Below are 22,570 nucleotides of genomic sequence, written 5' to 3' on the forward strand. Positions count from 1 at the left end.
TCTCTTTTGTCAGTCCATTGGCGGACTGCAGGTGGGCATGCCTCATCTTGCTGAAGTTGCCTTGCAAGAGAAATAAACTGCAGCCATGATGGGCTGGAAGAGGAAACTGTTTCACATGGCTTACGAGTGAATTGGACAGAACAATAACACAGGCGGAGATTGGTGGGAAGGAGAGTTGTCGCAAAGGTGTTTGGAAAAGACTCTCCTTTGATAATGTTCATAGTCTGTTTTTTCCCCCCCTTGCACCATAGTTAATTCAGCATAGGTTGTCTGCTTTTGTAATACCTGGAGGTTGGCATCTCTACCTTGGCCTGATCCAGCATGGCTGATCTTATGTTGCTTTTGTTGTTGAAAATCACGGGGCTTTCTTTTTCCCCGATTGTCTCCCCTGCATTTGTTTTTATAAATATTTCATCTGCTGAGGGTGTGTTTACAGCTACTGGCCTCTGAAGTATTTTAACGCTGCTGCTTTTTCGTTCTGTTATTTAATTGCGGGATTAAATTTGTCTTCCAACGGTAATGGTGGTTTTAATTATTGAGAATGGTGGCCCTCTGGAACTCTCTTTGCAGAAGCTGAAAACCAGGAATATTTTAAATAAATGAGACTTTGTCGGGGGATCTATCACTAGGAATGTGTGCTTTTTGTAAGTCCTTGGGTGTGAGAACACACTCCTGTTATCCTCACATGATTTCCTTGAATATGGTGCAGATCAAAAAGACAGTTCAGAGTTTTCACTTCTGTTCCTTCACTCTGGACTGGAAAATGTGCTTTTCCAGAGGCCTGTTCAGCCTTCTCTGATGCGCTTCTCTTTTTCCCCCCAGTGAACAAGTGGTAGAATAAAATTCTGAACCCACTTTGAAAATACAAGGGAAGCGTCCATGTTATGGCCCTGAGCAGGGATCTGAAGCCAGCGTGCCAGCATCGAACCTAGATGCTGTCTCTTCTACCATACCAGTTGCAGACAAGGCACATGTTCCATCTTGTTTCTCTTTATATTCATTTTTACAAGCAGGTTCTGTCCTCTACGTTTTAACATAAGAACGTAAGAAAGGCCATGCTGGATCAGACCAAGGTCCATCAAGTCCAGCAGTCTGTTCACACAGTGGCCAACCAGGTGCCTCCAAAGAAGCCCACAAACAAGACGACTGCAGCAGCATTGTCCCGCCTGTGTTCCAAAGCACCTAATAGGGTTGCCAGGTCCCTCTTTGCCACTGGCGGGAGGTTTTAGAGGAGGACCCTGAGGAGGGTGGGGGTTGAGGAGGGGAGGAACTTCAATGCCATAGAGTCCAATTGCCAAAGCAGCCATTTTCTCCAGGTGAACTGATCTCTATTGGCTGGAGATCAGTTGTAATAGCAGGAGATCTCCAGCTAGTATCTGGAGGTTGGCAACCTCAGCACCTAATATAATAGGCATGTTCCTCTGGTCCTGGAGAGAATAGGTATGCATCATGACTAGTATCCATTTTGACTAGTAGGCCCCTCCCAGCTTTTTTGCTGGATGTGGTGTACAATCTAGCTGAGCCTCTAGTAATGTGGACTTGAGTAACCCTAGCCTTTTCCAGAGATTTAACCCTCCTAACTGTTCTACTGTTGGTTTGGGTGGCACATCTTTACTAGTTTTGTTATTAGTGTAAAGGGCCATTCCGTTCACCATCTGGGAAGGGAATCTTGCAGGTGTTTCAGCTGGGAAAGACCAGAGGCTCTTCTAGCAGGGAAGGGAATCTTGGGAACCTGTCTGCCAACTGTATAAGAACTACGCTGAGCTTCAGTTTCCCTTCCTGTTGTAGGTATTTATGGCTGGCCACGGCCAAAGGCACTTCTAGCAGAGAAGGGTGTCTTGGGAACATATCTGCCTGCCACATGAAATCTAAACTGAACTGCTGCTTCCCTTCCTGTTGCAGGTATTTAGGCCTGGGAAGGGCCAGAGGAACAAGCCTTTAATACAAGACAAAGGGTAAGAGACACTCAGCCCTGTGGCTTGTATCCTTTTCATTCAGAATGCGTTGGTCCAGCACACCCAGGTAGGGTTGCCAGGTCCCTCTTCGCCACCAGCGGGAGGTTTTTGGGCTGTAGCCTGAGGAGGGCGGGGTTTGGGGAGGGGAGGGACTTCAATGCCATAGAGTCCAATTGCCAAAGTGGCCATTTTCTTTAGGTGAACTGATCTGTATCAACTGGAGATCAGTTGTAATAGCAGGAGCCTTTAGGTAGCTTCCAAACCCCTTTTGGCCCGGGAACGCCCCTTTGTGCTGTGGCGGAGCTACGCTCAAAAAATAGCTGGCGTAGCCCCATGAAATTCAATGCGCAAGTTTAACAGGGTTTTAAGAAAATGTTTTAAAATATATTTTTTCCAGCCAGGAAGAGGGCTTGAATACATGGGCAAATGATTGGGGACTGTGGTCTCTACCACTGTGTGTAGTTTGCAGTAAGTTGGATCCTGCTGTGTAATCTTGCATCATTTAATATGTTAACTCTAATGCTTTGCTTCAGTCCTGTTTTTTTTTTCCTATTTCTGGTTGGTTCTGCACCCCAAATCCTATAACATTGTTTATTGAATGTTGATTGACTCACTCTGTGTAATCTGCCTTGAGAAAGATGGAGGAGTTGTGATTCAGTGATAGAGTATTTGCTTGGGAGTGATAGAGTATTTGCCAGGCCTCGCCAGCCCAGATTGAAAGTGGGGTAGAGGTGGAGCGGCTGGCTCGGCTGGCTCGCAGTCTGGATAAGAGCTCTCAAGAGGCCGGATCCGGCCTGCGGGCCTTATGTTTGACAACCCTGACCTAAACCCTTGTCTCCCAAGTATCAGTATATATTTTTTTTAATTGTAAACTCCTTGAGGGAGGGACTCATCTTCTTTTATGATGCACATGGATGTTACAAAACATCTGAAAAGCGAAGGCATGCAGAGGGGAGTCTGGCGGCTGCTCTACAGCTTGGGAACTGCATTCCCCTGGAGGCATGAAGCTCACATTTCTCTCTCCCCTATGCCAGGTAGGACCGTTTCTGCTGGAATTTCAGCCTCCCTTTAGCAAATGAGACCTTTTTTCTGACTGGTTATGCCTTTGCAGCTTTCAGGGCTACCTAAGCCACGCTTCTGGAAACAAAAGTTTCACACCGCTACAAGGTGTTCAGGTTGTGAGATCGTCTGCCCATGGTTTTGGAGGGGCCGTGGCTCAGTGGCAGAGAACCTGCTTGGCATGCAGAAGGTCCCAGGTTCAACCCCCGGCATCTCCAGTTAAAGGGACTGGGCAAGTGGAAGACCTCTGCATGAGACCCTGGAGAGCCGCTGCCAGTCTGAGTAGACAATACTGACTTTGATGGAGCCAAGGGTCTGATTCAGTATAAGGCAGCTTCGTGTGTTCGTGTGCGTGACTATAAATAAGGTAAATAATATTTTTTTTAAAAGGTTAAACTCTGTGGGTTGGATCCAGACTAAATTTTTCATTAGTGGAATGAAACTTTCCTGCCTCTCCCCTCCCACTAATCTCCCCGAAATACGGCTCTGGGGGAGATAGGGAACCCTGAGGAACAGTATTGTAGTAAAATGGATAGTAAATAGTTAACTAGCACCTGATTATGGGATGGAGGAAAAACTCCACCCCCTGGACTGTCCTCTTTTCTTGTGTTCAGTTCTTAGTCTGATTTGCGGTTGCAATAAAGGAAGTTGTGTTAACATTCTGCAATTCATGTAAGTACATAGATTTACTTCATCAACACAGTGAGATCACAAAAAGTACGGTGTGGTCTATAGCAGGCAAGGGGAATTGTCTGATTTAGTCTGGACCCAGCCCTGTACATGTTTCACAGGAGAAGCACTGAGATGAGGAAAGGAAAACCAGCACAGAAATCGTGACCTGGTTTGCACAAAGGAAAAGTGCAATCAAAATGAAGAGTTTTTAAAAATATATATACAGGATGAGACATCCCAAACCATCCCTCTCTCTGGTCCTTGGAAACCACTGCTCAAGGCAAACACTGGCTCCTTTTGGCCACTTCAAAGCCTCGGTTGGCTCACCTGCCCAGGTCAACAGCAGGTGGGTGGAGGTGACCGTGAGGGCGTAGTCCCAGACCCACCGTCTCAGCATCACCGCAAAGAACACGCCGCTGCTGAAAAAGGTGAGCTCCATGGAAATGACGTTCACTGGGGAAGGAGGAAAAGGAAAGAAGTGGTTTTTTAAAAGTGCACACCAACCGTGCGATCCTGAATTGGGTGGGCGGAGCCGCATAGGAGCCGGCATGACCCCTACCCCGTTATCCATGCTGCTTCGTGCCGTGCAAAGTATCACCTAGGCCAGCAAGGGGGCCCTTACACCGGCCCACGGGGAGCGACGCAACAGCGCAGGCCTTGGGCGCTGGCGCTGCCAAATTCCTGGAATCAAATGCCCGCGCCAGCATCCGAGGGGGCGGTCCTGAAGCATTCCCAGGGGCTGAGCTGCCTTTAAACAGCTTCCAAACCCCTTTGGGCCTAGGAACGCCCCTTTGCGCTGCGGCAGAGCGACAAGATAGCTGGCGTAGCCCCGTGAAACACAATGGGCAACTGCACCATTCAGAGCCGTGACCTCACTGCCCCCCCACCCATCAGGAATGGGTTGTAAGAGCTCAGATGGAAAAATGCTTGCAGTATTGCTTGCTGCTGATGGAGGCTATAGTTTTAAACAAAAAAAACCCACCCACAGTCTCTGCTTCCTGACCAGAAGTGCAGGAAGAATATAAGAAGAGCTCCGCTGAATCAAACCAGTGATCCATCTAGTCCAGCATCTGTTTGTCACAGGGGCCAACCATTAGCCCTTGAGGACCAACAAGCAGAGCATAGAAGCCAAGGACCTCCCTAGGGTTGCCAGGTCCTTCTTCGCCACCGGCAGGAGGCTTTTGGGGCGGAGACTGAGGAGGGTGGGGTTAGGGGAGGGGAGGGACTTCAATGCCATAGAGTCCAGTTGCCAAAGTGGCCATTTTCTCCAGGTGAAATGATGTCCATCGGCTGGAGATCAGTTGTAATAGCAGGAGATCTCCAGCTAATACCTGGAGGTTGGATGGATGGTAACCTGTGCTGAAATAGTATAGGCTGAGAGAGAAGGCAGCACGAGGCTCAAAACCAAAAGTAAATATATATAAGAAAATATATATATGTAATGAAGGGCCAATGTTATACTTCATTCATCAACAAGCAAAAAATAAAGCAGAAAGAAAATTGACCCTGAGTGGCAATGTTGAATGAAGCCCTGCGAGCCATTTTCCCTGTGTGCTGTAACACATTACTCTTGAGTAAATTTTCTTTCTGCTTTGTTTTTTGCTTGTTGATGAATGAAGTATAACATTGGCCCTTCATTACATTATATTTTTTTTCTTATATATATTTACTTTTAGTTTGGAGCCTCGTGCTGCCTTCTCTCTCAGTACCTGGAGGTTGGCAACCCTAACCTCCCCTGATGTTGCCTCTTATCTGAGGTTTATTGCCCCTAAATATGGAACTCCCCTTTACTCACCATGGCCTAGTAGCCATTGATGGACCCTGTCTCCCATGAATTTAACTCCCTTTTAAAGCCATCTGTGCCTGTAGCCGTCACTACCTCCACCGACAGTGAATTCTGCAATTTGTTGAGTAAAGAATTGTTTCATCTGCATGGCTTCTATTCAGTCCCACATTGGGGACTGCGCAGGCGCAGGCCAGCCATGGATAAGATTTGTCAGCTTCTAGCAAAATCTAAAAAGAGAGTGCTCCCCCTCCCCTCAGGGCATGCAACCTTCCCGCCCAGCGGTCACATGACCCAGGGGGAGGGAGCACTCTTCCCTCCAGTTCTCTTTCTGCCGCCACAAAGAGAGAACGTGTTAGCTTCTACTGGAGCAATGGAGTCTAGAAAGGCTCCACTTTTCAAGAAATGTGCCACTTGCGGTACGAAAATGGCAAAATCAGACACTCATAAAGAATGCCTGTTGTGCTTGGGAGAAGGCCATATTTCTGCGTCTTGCAAGAGTTGTGCCAAACTCACTACGAATGCCCTGAGTGGTCGTTCGACTCGCCTTCTTTCCCACCTTTACAAGGAGTCCCTTCGTCCAGATTCGGTGGTAGGCCCCTCAACCTCATCTCAAGGTCAGTCGGTCGAACTGGGGCCCTCGTCCAAAGCCTCCAAACGAACGGTGGGAGGGACTTCCAAGCAAGCTAAGCCTTCCTCGGTGATCATCCAACCGGCTAAATTTATCGCATGTGCGGCACAAGATGGCCGTGGCTGCGGTTCTTCTCGGCGCTCGTCTCGTTCTAGATCACCCCGTCGCCGGTCGCCCTCGCGATCCCTGAGGTCGCTTCGACGTAGATCGCAGTCCACATCACCTCGGCGCCAATCTCAACCCAAGTCTCTCCATCCATTGGCATCTCTCGCCGCCGCCGTTGCTGGGCTCCAGCCCATTACCATTGAGGACTCTCCTCCTCGTTCTCTGGCTACCCCCTCGGCTCCGACTCTGAGCAGGGCCCAGGAGGTCAAAGTCTTTATGGAGCAACACCTCATCCAGCTCTACAAGGATATGCCCTTGGTTGCCAGCAAATCACTGGACCGGCCCGATGCCGAGACTGGCTATGTATCGGAGCCTACAGCACCTCAATCTGAGGCTGCTCAGCCGCAATCCACTATCACTACAGAAACTCATTCGGCTGCTGATATAGGCCCTGCAGTTTCGCCCCAGGGATCTTCGCACATCGAGCCTGGACAAATGTCTTGGCACCGATCCTTTACTCCGACATCGTCACAGTCTCGTCGACACCGATCGGCTCCTCGTCGAAGTCAATCCCCTCGTCAGAGCCGTTCAGCCTGTCGGAGCCGATCCGTATCACATCGTCGGATAGCCGCTCGTCGAAGTCGTTTTGCTCGTTGGAGCCGATCCTCTTCCCATTGACACTGATCTGACTCCCATTGACGCTGATCTGACTCCCGTCGGAGCCGACCTCTTCGGCGACGTCGATCTGCCCCTCGCCGGTCTGCCTCTTGTTGGAGTCGATCTGCCCCATGTCAGAGCCGTTCCATTCGTCGGAGTCGCTCTGCTTCTACGCGCAGATCTGCACGTCGCAGTCACTCTCCGCGTAGTCCTGTTTCCCATCGATGCCGATATCCCTCTCGGAGCCGATCTTCATCTCGACGTCGAGAGAGCCGTCGACGCCGATCCACTCGACGCCAACGCTCGACTACCCCTTCCGTGTATTCGGAAGTTTCAGCCGGTCCCCGCAATCATCGATCGGGCACCCGCTTGAGGTTGAGGGATTTCCGTCGACATGCCATCCGCTCGAGGTCGAGGGATTCCCGTCGACATGCCGACAGGGGCGATCATTCACGGTCTCATCGTCAGGATCATCGCTCTTCCAGTGACAACTCATGATGCCATCTGTCTCACTATCCTGATGTTACCATCCCTGACCGTCCAAGGCAAGAGTCTCGTCATAGACTTTCCGTGTCCAGATCTCCTTCTATGTTGAAAGACATTGCCCATTCAGAATATGACACCGAGGTGTCTCTGGAATCAGACAGAGAATCCTGCACATCACAATCCTCTCCGGAAGACACTGTGGGGGACTTTAAACCAATATCCCCTGTGGGGGACATCCACATGTATGCGGAACAGCTTATCCATATGGTGAAGGCCCTTAATATTGATTTTAGGCCTGATGATTCAGGTCCCTTGGATTCCATTATGGATATACTCCACTGCCCGGATGCGGGACCGGTGGCGTTACCTATGATAAAGAGCATCTTAGAGGTGGTTCATGCCAATTGGGCTAAACCCTCTTCTGTCCCCTTCTTCCTCAAAGAGGGTGGAAAATTTATACAAAATCCGCAGAGAAGGCGGGGAATTTTTATACCAGCACCCCCCACCTAATTCAGTGGTGGTGGAGGCGCTTCCTGGGAAATATAGATCGGGAGCGTATTCCTCCCCTCAGGATAGAGAAGGGAGAAAATTAGATGCCCTCGCTAGAAAAATATACACTTCTAGCGTGGTGGGGTTGCACATCTCTAATTTCCTAGCCATTGTGGCTAGATACCAGTATTCCCTCTGGGATAGAGTTTCCCCGCAAATCTCCGTCCTCCCTGACGACCAGAAACCCTCGGCCAAGGCCATACAAAATAAGGGCATGTCTCTCGTGAGACAACAGCTCACGGCGGCTTGCCACGTGGCGGATTCGTCTAGTAAGGCCATCGCTTCAGCCTAGTCATCCGCAGACATGCGTGGCTTCGCCAATCTGCACTCCCCTATGACACTCGAGCACGCATTGAAGACCTTCCTTTCGAAGGCACATCTCTCTTTAGTGACCACACAGATACGTTCCTTGACCGTCTAAAGAAAAATAAGACAAATGCATGGTCACTGGGTATTGCCCCTCAGGCACCCGACTCGAAGCGGCAGACCTCTCAATCTTCCCGCCCCTATAGATTCCAGAGGGCTTTTCAACAATCTAACTTCCGCCCCTCGTTCCCACATCCTCAACAGGACAGGAAGTTCTACAACAAACCTAGAGGCTGCAAAGGGCCTAGAGTGTCCCCTGGTGGTTTCAATAAGCCTAAGCAGGCATGACTAGAGGTTCCAGTGTATTTCTCAGACCGGTTGTCTGCATTTTACGATGCCTAGGTTGCTGTCACAAATGATGTTTGGGTGTTGAAAATAATAAAGGTTGGATATTTCATCGAATTCGATGCTCTACCCCCTTATCGACCCCCAGGCCGCTCTACATCACCGGTCCCTGAGCCACTTTTACAAGAGGTCGACACCCTCCTTTCCAAGGGGGCCATTTCTGAGGTCCTCCCCTCTGACCAAGCTTGTGGGTTTTATTCTCGCTTCCTTCTTGTGGACAAGAAGGGGGGGGAGCGTCCTATACTAGACCTCCAGGAGCTCAATGAGTTCGTAAGAACCAGAAAGTTCCATATGCTTTCATTACCGGAAGTGCTTCCCCTTCTAGACAAACATATGTGGTTCGTGGTGTTAGATCTGCACGATGCCTATTTCCGCATTGCAATCCATGCAGACTGTAGGCAGTATTTGAGGTTCGAGTGTAATGGCAGATTTACTAATACAATATCTTACCCTTTGGGTTGTCTACGGCCCATAGGACATTTACCAAATATCTTGCGATAGTTGTAGCTCACCTTGCACTCGCAGGATGCGTAATCTTCCCCTACCTCAACGACTGGCTGGTGGTAGGAACATCGCAGTCAGGGCTGCTTACTCAGCTCGATACAATCCTAGAGGCCTTCAATAACTTAGGCCTATTAGTCAGCTTCTCTAAATCCAGGCTCGTCCTTTCCCATGTGCAAGAGTTCATTGGGGCCCGTTTGGATGCCACAAAAACAAGAGAATTTCTCCCTACACAAAGGGCCCGTGCCATTCAAGCTATCGTACTTCGGTTCACCAGGAATAGATTCCAGACCACCCTAAAAATACAAAACTTACTGGGTCTTATGGCCTCCACCATGGCTGTGGTGGAGTTTGCGCGTCTGCGTATGCGCCCACTTCAAAGTTGGTTCCTCCGGGCGTTTAGACTTAACATAGACCCTCAATACAAACGCCTTTCCATCCCGAGATATGTCATACACTCTCTGCAATGGTGGTCTAGGGATACCAATCTCCTTTCAGGCTTTCCCTTCCACCCTCCATCCCCGGAGTTACATCTTTTCACCGATGCGTCCCTCTCAGGATGGGGGGCTCACTGTGATAATCTTAGGGCTCAGGGCACTTGGTCTGCATCAGAATCTAGACTACACATAAATCTGCTTGAGCTTCGTGTTATACACCTTGCTCTGTCTTCCTTTACAGGCTATCTGGAAGCACATCACATTCAGATTGCTACAGACAGTTCCACAGCCCAGCATTATCTGAACAAACAGGGCGGCGCACGGTCCGTTTTGCTCTGCAGGGAATCCACCAGCATCTGGGAATGGGCCATAGCGCATCAAGTGACATTTGTAGCGATACACATCGCAGGCACAAGCAACATTCTGGCAGATGCCCTGAGTCATCATCCAAATCAGGCGCACGAGATCACTCTAGACACGCACTGCCTCCAACACCTATTCCACCTATGGGGTCGCCCACAAATAGATCTGTTCGCCACACATCTCAACTCAGTGTGTTCACAGTTCTACTCAAGGGCGGGGGCGAGCCCAGGCTCTCTAGGCGATGCCTTTCAGTCAACATGGAACTGGGCTCTGTTTTAGCTCTTTCCGCCTTTCCCTCTGCTTCAGAGAGTAGTTGCCAAGCTCAGTCACGATTGCACCAATGCCATAGTGATCACGCCCTTTTGGCCCAGGAGGTCGTGTTTGCGGTGCTCCTGTCCCTTGCACATGGGGAATTTATCCACCTACCCAAGAACCCATCCCACTCCCCTCCGAACATCCAGCTGGCAGCATGGAGGATCCGATCCTAGGGCAATGGTCTGATAGAGTAGCCAGAGTTCTGTTACACTCCCTAAAGTCTTCCACCCGCAGTTCGTACGATGTGAAATGGAAGCGCTTTTCTAGTTGGGCGACAGCCAGATCGCTTTCTCCTGTTACATGTCTGTTGTCCTCTGTTTTGGATTATTTGATTTCCCTCAAAAATGATAGTTTATCAAATTCCTCCATTAAAGTTCATTTAGCCACCATTTCGGCTTTCCACTGAACATTGAGTCGTTTTCAGTTTTTTCTCACCCGCTATCCAAAAAATTCCTTAAAGGCCTCACCAACTTATATCCTCCTATTACACCTCCTGTTCCGCAATGGAGCCTTTCGTTGGTACTTTCCCAGCTCATGAAGCCACCATTTGAGCCACTGGCTACATGTGAACTTTCACTACTGTCTTTTAAATCGGCCTTCCTAGTCGCCATCACTTCGGCGAGGAGGGTTAGTGCCTGTCAGCATTCACATTCCCCTCCATAACCAAGTTTCACTTTAATAGAGTTGTGTTAAAACCAAAACTTTCCTTTTTATCCAAAGTTGTCTTGGCTTTTCACCTTGGCCAAGACATAGTCCTCCCGGTATTTTTCCCTAATCCGTCCTCTAGTGCTGATAGAGCCCTACACTCCCAAGATGTTCGCAGAGCTCTCCTTTTCTATATAAAATGAACACGCAATTTTAGAAAAGAAGACAATTTATTCGTCTGCTTTGTTGGTCACCGTAAAGGTTGTTGAGCCTCCCCACAGACCCTCTCCAGATGGATCACGTCAGCCATCAAGTTAGCTTATGAACTTGCAGGTCAAGAGTGCCCTGCCATGATTAAAGCACATTCGACCAGAGTGTATGCAGCATCCATTGCATTTTCCTCCAAGGTTGATCTTCGTGACATCTGTAAGGCTGCTACTTGGTCCACACCATCCACATTTATTAAGCACTACGCCGTGGATGTGGACTCCACTAGAGAAGCAGCTGTGGGACGTGCCATCTTACAATCGCTGTTTCGGTGATTGTCCCACACCCACCTCCTGGTAAGCGAGCTCGCTATTCTCCCAATGTGGGACTGCATAGAAGCCACACAGATGAAAAACAGAGTTTCACTTACCTGTAACTGTTGTTCATCTGGTGGATCTTCTATGCAGTAACACATCCCTCCCTCCTTCCCCGCTGTGGGTCCTCTCTGCAATTCATGTGGTTGTTGGTTCCGTGGCGGCAGGTTGGAGAACTGGAGGGAAGAGTGCTCCTTCCCCCTGGGTCATGTGACCGCTGGGCGGGAAGGCTGCATGCCCCGAGGGGAGGGGGAGCACTCTCTTTTTAGATTTTGCTAGAACCTGACAAATCTTATCCGTGGCTGGCCTGCGCCTGCGCAGTCCCCAATGTGTTACTGCATAGAAGATCCACCAGATGAACAACAGTTACAGGTAAGTGAAACTCTGTTTTTCCTTTTGTCTATCCTGCATCTATTGCCCATCAATTTCATAGGGTGCCCTGGAGTTCTAGTGTAATGGGAGGGGGGGAGCTCTCTGTGGTCATTTATTCGTGGGTACTTTCACGTTTGCCCCCCGGTCTGTCTCTGTTGTTCCTTGGAGTTATTCATGAGCTTTCCCTCTGTTCAAGATGACCTCGCTGCCAGCCCTCACAAATCCCAGGACTTCCCGTTCCTCTGTTAACCTGATTCTTCTCTCTCCCCTGAGCTGAGCCCGAGTGAAATCTCCGGGCATGAGGCAAAGCATGGGAAACGCAAGCTTAGTGCTCTCACAGCCAATTACAAAGCAGCGTGTAAAGAGGCGAGGATTCAAATGCTTCCTGCTTCCTTGGAGCTCTTTCTGATGAGCAGAAGAAAGGCTTTTTAAAACCGAGGCTTGGATTTCTCCCCCCACCCCTTTCAGATTGCTCCAATTTTTATAGGGGCTTGAAGAGATCTCTCCCCCAAGTGCAAGCTCACCTAAATACTTGGGGTTCGAGTAGGATGGCTCCATTTTAAATTCAAAAGGGAGACGCACATCGAAAGAGTTGAGCCTTAGAAAAGAGAGAGAGAGAAAGGCTCAGTTAGAAAGGCTCAGTTAGAGGATACATTCATGGTTGCTTTAAAAACATAAAAATTGGATGAGCCTTTTGGGCCCAACCCCTTCACTTTTGTTCGATGTCCTTGGAATCAGTGGGAGTAGGCCTGGCCTCTGGACAATGCGTCTCCCAGCCATTGGAACTTGTCTCATAATAGCTGACTTAGGTTATTTATGCATGGGTACTTTCACTCACGTTTGCCCCCGGCCTGTCTCAATTGTTACTTGGAGTTATGCATGACTTTTCAGGCCATTAGAGATGACCTTGCTGCCAGCCCTCGCAAATCCCAGACCTTCCTGTTCCTATGTTAACCCGATTCTTCCCTCTCCCCTGAGCTCAGCTTTCTTGAAATCCCCATGCATAAGGCAAAGCGCGGGACCACCCAAGCTTGGTTTCTATCACAGAAAGCAAGCACCCAATTACAAAGTAGCGTGTAAAGAGATGGGGATTCAAATGCTTCCTGCTTCCTTTCTGAGCAAAAGAAAGGCTTTTAAAAACCAAGTCTTGGATTTCTCCCCCCTTTCAGATTGCTCAATTTTTTGTTTTTTCTTCTTAAAAGGTTTTTTATATAGTAGTTGGGTTTGGGGGGTTTTTCACAGTAAGCTCCACAAAGTAAGCCAATTACAAAGCAGCATTTAAAGGGGTGGGGACTTGATTTTTGCTTGGAGACTGCTGGTGCATAGATTCCCAACAGGAAAGTGTGGGTCCAGTGAGCAACAAACCTCAGGTCAAACTCCCGTGCATAAATGACCTTACTGAATTAGCCCAGTTTCCAAATACGGGGCAAGAAGGTTGACTAGTCTGAATCTTAGCTCTGGCCTTCACCCGCTTGGCGGCGTTAAGACAAGCTGCTCTCATGAGGATAATACTGACCTTCCTCACAAGGCTGTTGTAAGAATGACAAGATACTGGGCTTGAAATGCTTTCAAATGCTCTAAAGTGCCATGTTGGATTCTCAGACATACACTGCCTCCAAACATAGCTAATATGACATGTTTTTATATATGGGATAGGACTTCAGAGTCACCTTTCGGTCTATATGAACAAAGGTTGAAGGATCTGACCCACTCGTTCCTTTTTCGTACTCTGGCTTTCTTAATCCTTTATCACAACTGTAGAACAAAAGTGTTTGTTTTTTTTATAGCCTGCTTTTCTCCATAACGGCGACCCACAGTGGTTTCCAATAACATTCTCCCCTCTTGCAGTTCATCCTCAATAACCCTGTGGAGTATGTTTTGGTGAGAGGAGAATGGCCCATTGACCTTTCCTGGCTGAGTGGGGGGCTCAAACCCCATCCTAGTCTGATACTGTAACCACTACACCACACTGTTGTTGTCAGGAACGTAGATCTCCTGCTCTTTAGCACACTTGAGGGTCAAACTCTTACCTTGAAGTCAACTCCAAAACTCCATTTGGTTCAGTATGCGGCAGTCCAATTCCTAGCACGTGCCAGGCTGAAGATGCACGTCACACCCACCCTGCAGTTGCTCCATTGGGTACCAATCAGCTACAGGGCTCAATTCAAGGTACTGGTTTATCACCTACAAGGCCCTTCATGGCCTAGGACCCACATACTTGCGAGGCTTCTCCTCCTCCTCTACTCCATCACTGCAACTTTGGTCCTCCTCCTCTACTCCATCACTGCAACCTTTGAAAGGTTCCTCCATGCAACTGCCCAGTCACATAATTCTCTGCGGTGGCTTCCACCTTGTGGAACGGCCTCGCCTGAAGAAGTCAGGAAGGCTCCCATAAAACTACCTTTCTGCAAAATGGAGGGCATTCTTGTAATGGAATTGATCTGTAGGGGGACAGAACGGTCCAGAATGGCGCCTTCATATGGCATAGAATCATAAAGTTGGAAGGGACCACCAGGGTTATCTAGTCCAACCCCCTGCACAATGCAGGAAATTCACAACTACCTCCCCTCCACACCCCCAGTGACCTCTAATCCATGCCCAGAAGATGGCCAAGATGCCCTCCCTCTCATGATCTGTCTGTCATAGAATCAGCATTGCTGACAAGTGGCCATCTAGGTTGAACACATGAAGCTGCCTTATACTGAATCAGACACTTAGTCCATCAAAGTCAGTATTGTCTACTCAGACTGGCAACAGCTCTCCAGGGTCTCAGGCAAGGGTCTTTCACATCACCTACCTGCCTAGTCCCTTCAACTGGAGATGCTGGGGATTGAACCTGGCACTTTATGCATGCCAAGCAGATGCTCTACCACTGAGCCACAGCCCCTCCCACAGGTTCCTCTCCATTTCTTGGTGTCTCCCAACCAAGTAAGAACCAGAGCCAACCCTGCTTAACTTCCAATATCTAATAAGATCTGTCTAGCCTGGGCTATCCAGGTCAGGGAAAGGAGACTTTGCCATGTCAAAAACTAACATGGGGACTACCCAAAGGTCAACTCACTGAAATTCAGCTCTGAAAAACAAAGGAGGGGTATGTGTCAAGCCCATGGCCCAGTAGGGAGTGGATACCACATACCTATACCTTTATACCCATATCCTGCATTGCAGCTGGTTGTTCACGTGGCTATTTAATTTGGTATTCCTAGTCCTATTACATTGTTCATTTGCATTGTCTATTGTATATTTTACCCTGTATGATCACAATGTTGCCTGCACTGACGTTCAGCTTTGCATTCCTAGTTCTATTGCTTTGTTGATTGATGTCCTATACTGTATGATTTTATTTTTTTCTCTGTGTACTCTGTAATACCATAATCCACCTGGAGTCTCAGTGAGAAAAGTGGACTATAAATAAACTAATTCAATCAATCAATCAGTCAGTCAATCAATCAATCAATCAATCCAAACATAGATTTCCTGAGGGTTTGTTTTAATGTTAATACAGGTTGAGTATCCCTTATCTGGACTGCTTGGGACCAGAAGTGGTCCGTATTTCGGATCTTTCCGTATGTTGGGATATTTTGGAATTTCTGCGTACACATAATGAGATATCTTGGGGATGGGACCCAAATTCATTTATGTTTTATATACACTTTATACACATAGCCTGAATGTAGTTTTAAACAGTATTTCTAATAATTGTGTGCACATTGAACCATCAGAAAGCAAAGTTGTCTTGTTCGGGGGATTCTTAGAGGCACCTGGTTGGCCACTGTGTGAACAGACTGCTGGACTTTATGGGCCTTGGTCTTATCCAGCAGGGCCTTTCTTATGTTCTTATGTGTAACTGTCTGACCAGAATACCTGTATCAGCTGTTAAACAAGAGCAACAACAAACTAACAACAGCAGGCATTCAGTCTCCACCTGTGATTAGGGTTGCCAGGTCCCTCTTCGCCACCGGCAGGAGGTTTTTGGGGCGGAGCCTGAGGAGGGGAGGGACTTCAGTGCCATAGAGGCCAATTGCCAAACCGGCCATTTTCTCCAGGTGAACTGATCTCTATCAGCAGGAGATCAGTTGTAATAGCAGGAGATCTCCAGCTAGTACCTGGAGGTTTAAATACTATGAAATGATACAGCACAAGGCTCCAAAGTAATGGAATAAATTCACAATAATTCCTTCAATGTAATAACAATCACTCCATTAGTATAAATCATGTAATTTTTGTTATGAATTTTTGAGTGCAATAAATATTCCTATGTGTAACATGCAATATCAATCATTCATTCAAATATATTTCATTAGTGCAATAAATATTCCACAGATAGAGACAAATAGATGCAGTATATGCTGCCAACATACACTGAGTTAGTGCAAAACCATATAACAATACCATACTACACCAAAAATCAATTTATACATACAGAATTGCAGATTACACTGTTAAAGCTACTGTGAGCTATACAAATCAAACAGGCATAAGTGTTAGTCAAACTCTAAAGTGTCTCCCTATTAGTATAACCGTACCTTTGATGCAGTGTATACTGTATTTTGTTTTTTTAGGTGAGAGGCAACATTGAAAGCAGGCAGCATAGATCTGCCTGCATGCTGGCTCAAAGGGTCCAGTTTTTTTATCAGTCCAGATATGGGATGTCCGGATAAAGGATACTCTACCTGTAGCAGCCATCTTGTAGGAAATACATTCACAAATCTCCTGCCACGGCATCTAATTTGGCTGCCCCTTTTTGTTTCCAGGAACAGTATTTATCTTCATTATCGCCCGCCTTTCTCTCTGGGGCTCAGGGCAGATTACAAGTATGGCAGAGTTATTCAGAATTAATAGTAGTTTAAGGCTGAGGCCTTTCTCGAGGGGCAGGAAGTTTCCGGCCCATTCATCCATGATTTTTTAAACCCGGAATAAATAACTGGATTCTCAAGATCACCGCAAGGGTGGTTTATTCTTTCCACTTTTCGCTGCACATATTTCTTCTCTTTGCCCCTACTCCATCAGGCTGGGCTCAATAGTGTCTTGCAAAGCTGGCCAATGACATTGAAGGCTGATTTAGTATCTCCACCTTTCAACGGAGGGGCTCTGCCCATAGACATTTCAACATTTGGTTTCCTACACTTCACTACACTCTGTATGTTTTGTGCCATGGCTGTTATGTATATTTTAGTGCCAGTTATGTATATTTTAGTGCTGGTTGTTTTTAATTGTCTGATTTTTAAAAAAATTGGGCATATTGGGAGTTTCTTGGCTGATGAACAGTTTTCCCAGTTTAAGTCAGCCAGAGTGGTATAGTGGTTAAGAGCGGTGGTTTGGAGCGGTGGACTCTGATCTGGAGAACTGGGTTTGATTCCCCACTCCTCCACGTGAGCGGCAGAGACTAATCTGGTGAACAGGGATGGTTTCCCCACTCCTCCACATGAAGCCAGCTGGGTGACCTTGGGCTAGTCATACTCTCTCAGCCCCACCTACCTCCCAGGGTGTCTGTTGTGGGAAGGGGAGGGGAAGGTGATTGTATGCCGGTTTGATTCTCAAGTGGTAGAGAAAGTCGGCACACAAAAACCAACTCTTCTCCTTCTCTCTGTGCCCATCTAGCCTAATTCTGCCTTATGTTTTGGGGAAATTGTATTTAACTGCACGCTGTAAACCCAAAGTGGATTATAGCAGATGCAGGAATTACTGCTCTGTTTTAAAATAAAACAGGAACCCAGCCAGCAGTTTAAACGATTTTTAAAAAAAAGGATTCTAGTATATGCTTTCATGAATCATAGTTCACTTCAACCAATGCAGTATGTATACATGTGCCTGCCACAGATGTATGCTCCAGTGCCTCTGATAAAGTGAGTTCTGACTCATGGAAGCTCATGTTGGAATACATTTTATTAGTCTTTAAAGGTGCCGCTGGACTCCCATTTTATTCCACTGCTACGCAGTAACAGGACTATCTATCAGGAATTATCCTCCGTTTTAAGCGATGTTGTAAAAACATACACATTTATAGAGCTGGGAAATGAACCCCGCGCATTCTGCTGCCAGGGAGATGCTAGGGGCACGCAAACGGATGTGTCAACAACATAAAGCCATGAGCGAAATGAAAATAAATGGCTTGCGTCGTAATTAACGGTGGCGCCAGAAACATGCTATGCAGAGTGGGGGGAAAGAAGCCTTTGGAGAGCCTAATGAAGACCGAAGGCTTGTTAAGATCTCAAAACAGAGAGGTCTAGTCTAATACCTGTGGTCTGAGATGAAGAAGGCCTCACCTGAACACCCCGCAGCAAACACTCCCGATCATGTAATAGAGGGTGTAGAAAGTCAGTAGGCACAGCAGTATTTGGAAAACGATAGTCTGGAAATCAAAGCGCCAGAAAGAAAAATTACCACAAATGATCAATACTAATGTGGCATTGCCTCCCCCCGCCCATCATTAGTTTTCTGCAGAGAAGAGTAGGGTTGCCAACCTCCAGGTAGTAGCTGGAGATCTCCTGCTATTACAACTTATCTCCAGCCGATAGAGATGAGTTCACCTGTAGAAAATGGCCACTTTGGCAATTGGACTCTATAGCATTGAAGTCCCTCCCCTCCCCAAATCCCGCTCTCTGCAGGCTCCACCCCAAAAATCTCCAGGTATTTCCCAACGGTATCTAACATGGCTAGGGAGTGAGTTAAGCCTTGTTTGCAAAACCTCATGGGGGGCTCCACAAGGGGGGGTCATTAAAGCTGTTCACAACCCTTCGGAGCTGTAGGTGAGATTGCAACTGGCCCTGTTTGTGCCACCTCTGTAGGCTGAACTAGGGCTTCTAAATGGAGCCATTGGTATAGGGTTGCCACTGGTTTAGGGTTGCCAGCCTCTAGGTAGTAGCTGGAGATTTCCCGCTATTACAACTTATCTCTGTATGCCAATAAAGGGATGATGATGATGATGATGATGATGATGATGATGATGATGATACAACTGATCTCCAGCCGACAGAGATCAGTTCACCTGGAGAAGATGGCCGCTTTGGCATTTGGACTCTATGGCATTGAAGTCCCTTCCCAAACCCCATTCTCCTCAGGCTCCGCCCCAAAAACCTCCCACTGGTGGTGAAGAGGGACCTGGCAATCTTACATTAGTAGCAGTGCAAAACAAGTTTCTATATGTAGGAGGCCAGAAAAATGCTGTAGGAGAGTGGGGGAAGTTGTACAGCCCCAGGCTTTTAAAAGATTCTGGGGGGTGGGAGTTCCTCCCTCTCCTTCCTTTTGACTGCGACCTGCGCCTGTCTTCTTCTTGACAGGAAAAGAAGATATATGCCTATCGTCTTTTCAAAACCATCTACGCTTGACAGCAGCACTATGTTAAGAATGTTGCCAGAAAAAAAAAATATGGAAAGAGGTGGAAAATTTCCTGTTGTGTTCACCAGCAATATATAGCCTTCCTTCTGCAAATGGGTTCTTCCCATATGCCATGAAACATGAGTCCAGTGGCAGCTCAGAAACTAACAACATTCATTCCAGTATAACCTTTCCGGAATCAGAGCTCACTTTATCAGATGCATGAAATGTGCATCCATAGCAGAAATATGGAAAGTTGCAATATTTCTGTCATAGATATACACTCTGATCTTGTCAGATCTCGGAAGCCAAGCAGGGTCGGCTCTGGTTAGTCCTTAGATGGGAGACCACCAAGGAAGTCCAGGGTTGCTGTGCAGAGGCAGGTAATGGCAAACTACCTCTGTTTGTCTCTCGCCTTGAAAACCTCCAGGGTTGCCATAAGGCAGCTATGACTCGACAGCACTTTCCACTGCCAAGTTGCCATTGGACTCCCGTTTTTATTTTGCTGCTACAGACCAACATTGCTATACTTCTGGAATTATCCTATATGTAGGGTTGCCAACCTGCAGGTACTAGCTGGCGATCTCCTGCTATTACAACTGATCTCCAGCCGATAGAGATCAATTCACCAGGAGAAAATGGTGGCTTTGGCGATTGGCTTTGGCAATTGGCCAGGTCCCTCTTCGCCACCAGTGGGAGGTTTTGGGGGCGGTGCCTGAGGAGGGCGGGGTTTGGGCAGGGGAGGGACTTCAAATTAACACATTAGACTAATACATAGGGTTGCCAACCTCCAGGTAATTTGGAAAATTCCTTGCGGAAAATATATCGCAACACGCAGCCACTCAAAATAGTTTCTTTTTGTATTTCAATACACCCAATTTACAAGGTTACAATTTATACCGTTGGTGAAAAAAAAACACAGTTTTTTACTACACTTTGAACTTCTATTGTACATAAAAATTATGCCCACTAAGCGTGTCTCCAAACATTATCACTATAAAGCTTTCAAACACCAAGGAATTGGAACAAACTAATTTTCCTATCGGCTGCTGCAATCTGCCGTGCACTCACTGCACCGGTCAGCTGACGAAAAGTCTATTACTAGGAACTGCGAAATTGCGGTCAGATGCAAGCTACGTAAGTCTGAAGAAGCAAAAAGATTTATACCCGCGAAACAAGATTTAAAAAAACCCAGGATCTTGTCACGATGTTGTGGCGCAATTGTGCCTACATCCCGGCGCAACTGCGCCTGATGGAGTGTTTGCAGGAACAAAAACTCCTCTGTGAGCAATATACATCTCAGCAGCAGTTGCCGTACAAGCAAAAGTTAACAGCAACACAGAAGCTCCGGAGGACGCTGCATGATTGGATAGCTACCGTCAGCTGACAGGTGCAGCGAGTGCATCCTTGACGCGGCGCGGCGGGCTGCAGCAGCCGATAGGAAAATTAGTTTGTTCCAATTCCTTGGTGTTTGAAAGCTTTATAGTGATAATGTTTGGAGACACGCTTAGTGGGCATAATTTTTATGTACAATAGAAGTTCAAAGTGTAGTAAAAAACTGTGTTTCTTTCACTAGCGGTATAAATTGTAACCTTGTGCATTGGGTGTATTGAAATAGAAAAATAAACTATTTTGAGTGGCTGCTTGTTGCGATATATTTTCCGCATGGAATTTTCCAAATTATTTATTCAACACGCCCTTATCTAATTGAACCTCCAGGTAATAGCAGAAGATCTCCTGCTATTACAACTGATCTCTAGCTGATATCTGTTCACCTGGAGAAAATGGCCGCTTTGGCAGTTGGACTCTATGGCATTGAAGTCCCTCCCCTCCCCAAACCCCACCCTCCTCAGGCTCCACCCCAAAAACCTCCCACCTTCCCTAAGGTCACATGTCCAAGTAGGCCGTTCAGTTAGTTGAGAAGTGCTTGCACGAACTGGTTGGAGTTGCTCCCTAGATTAAAACTGTTTGAACGACTCCTGGTTCTTCTGGTCTCTGTTTTGGAACCCAGAAACATTACATCAGCCAAGCACCGGGGTCCTGAGCTTTCAACCTGCTACCCTGGGGAATGAGCCCTGACACCTGGTTCTCATGGCCAAAGCCTGAGATCTGGCAACCTTACCTTACTTGGAAAACCTACGTAAGTTACAGAGATATTGGGAGTTACTATAGTCAGGGTAGGTAAGAGGGGACTGGAGTCAAGCAGGCAAAGCACAACAGATCTGTTCCAGTAGAATGTGTCATTCCTAGGAGTATCAAAAAGATAAGAATAGTTCACAGAACGATGTTCCTTGCCATGCGCAGGAGAGCTCTTTTCCGGGGTATAAGCAGCCCAGTCCTTGATGCTTGGTGTAGTGGTTAATAGTGGTAGACTGTAATCTAGAGAACCGGGTTTGATTCCCCACTCCTCCACATGAGCGGCGGATTCTAATCTGGTGAACCAGGTATTCTGGTTGTGCCCAATTATTTTGTGAGGAAAGAAAGCTTCCGTAGGGATATCTAGGAACAGGAGCTTGATTATTTTCCATCCTAACACTTTAAATGCACCTTTCTTCTGTTATAGCATCCCGAATAGCCCATCTTAGCCCAAGCTCATCAGAATTTGGAGACTAAGCTGGGTTGGCCATGGTTGGAACTTGGATGGAAGACCACCAAGGAAGGCTTGGGTTGCTACAGGGAGGAAGGCAATGGCAAACCACTGTTGCTTGTCTCTTGCCTGGAGGTTCCCCATGGATGGGGTCACCATGAATCAGTTGCAACTCGACAGCATATTCTTCTCTTACGGACTCAGGGCAGCTTCCAGAAATGCCGTGAAAGCCAGCTCATAAAAAATCATTAAAAAGCAATGCTGTATACCAACATTATCAACATTGATGGTCTAATTGCTAACCCCTTCTTCAGATAGTTTAGCCCTCAGCTAAAAGGGTCCTACAAAAGCAATTCTGCCTTACATCGTTTCTGAAAACTCAACAGAGTAAGAACATTTTTTTTTACTTCCTCTGGAAGACCGTCACGCCAGGGGCTACCACAGAGATATAATACAATCTCCCTTTAGATCCTGAAGCCGTTTTGCTGGGCAAAGGAAAGAACTTATTTCTTTCAAACAAAAATCCTCACCTCTTCAGCCCAGGCTTTAGCTAGAGAATAGAAGCCCTGAGCTCTGCGATGATCCAACAGCAAGCTGATAAGGAGCAGATGGAGTGACGGAATCCCTGATTGACCTCCCAACCCTGCCCATTTTATGCCCAACTCTGCTTGGTCCCTTTCCCCAGAGCGCGAATACAAAGGGCTTTACCTGGATGGCGGCTGCCCTGCTTCCTTGCAAGCCCATGGGCAGACAGCGTTCATAACAACGCAAGAGACTTTCCTTGAAGCGCAGGTGAAGCCCAAGACGTACCAGAATGAGCAAACCAGGTCTGCTCTCAAGAAGA

The 22,570-nt window shown here is 47.3% G+C and overlaps 1 protein-coding gene across 1 annotated transcript; it reads right to left on the reverse strand.

Annotated features, from left to right (window-relative positions):
• Nucleotides 1–1,680: 1,680 nt before the first annotated feature.
• LOC130474727 (uncharacterized) lies at nucleotides 1,681–22,470 on the reverse strand. Its single transcript, XM_056846423.1, has 5 exons — nucleotides 22,435–22,470; nucleotides 18,089–18,174; nucleotides 12,347–12,420; nucleotides 3,956–4,139; nucleotides 1,681–1,912 (listed from the first exon to the last, which is right to left on the reverse strand). The coding sequence occupies exons 1-5, from the start codon at nucleotides 22,468–22,470 to the stop codon at nucleotides 1,681–1,683; spliced, it is 612 nt and encodes a 203-aa protein (XP_056702401.1).
• Between the last annotated feature and the right edge of the window lie 100 nt (nucleotides 22,471–22,570).

Source organism: Euleptes europaea, chromosome 3 (assembly GCF_029931775.1).
Source record: "Euleptes europaea isolate rEulEur1 chromosome 3, rEulEur1.hap1, whole genome shotgun sequence".
Taxonomy (NCBI): Eukaryota; Metazoa; Chordata; class Lepidosauria; order Squamata; family Sphaerodactylidae; genus Euleptes; species Euleptes europaea.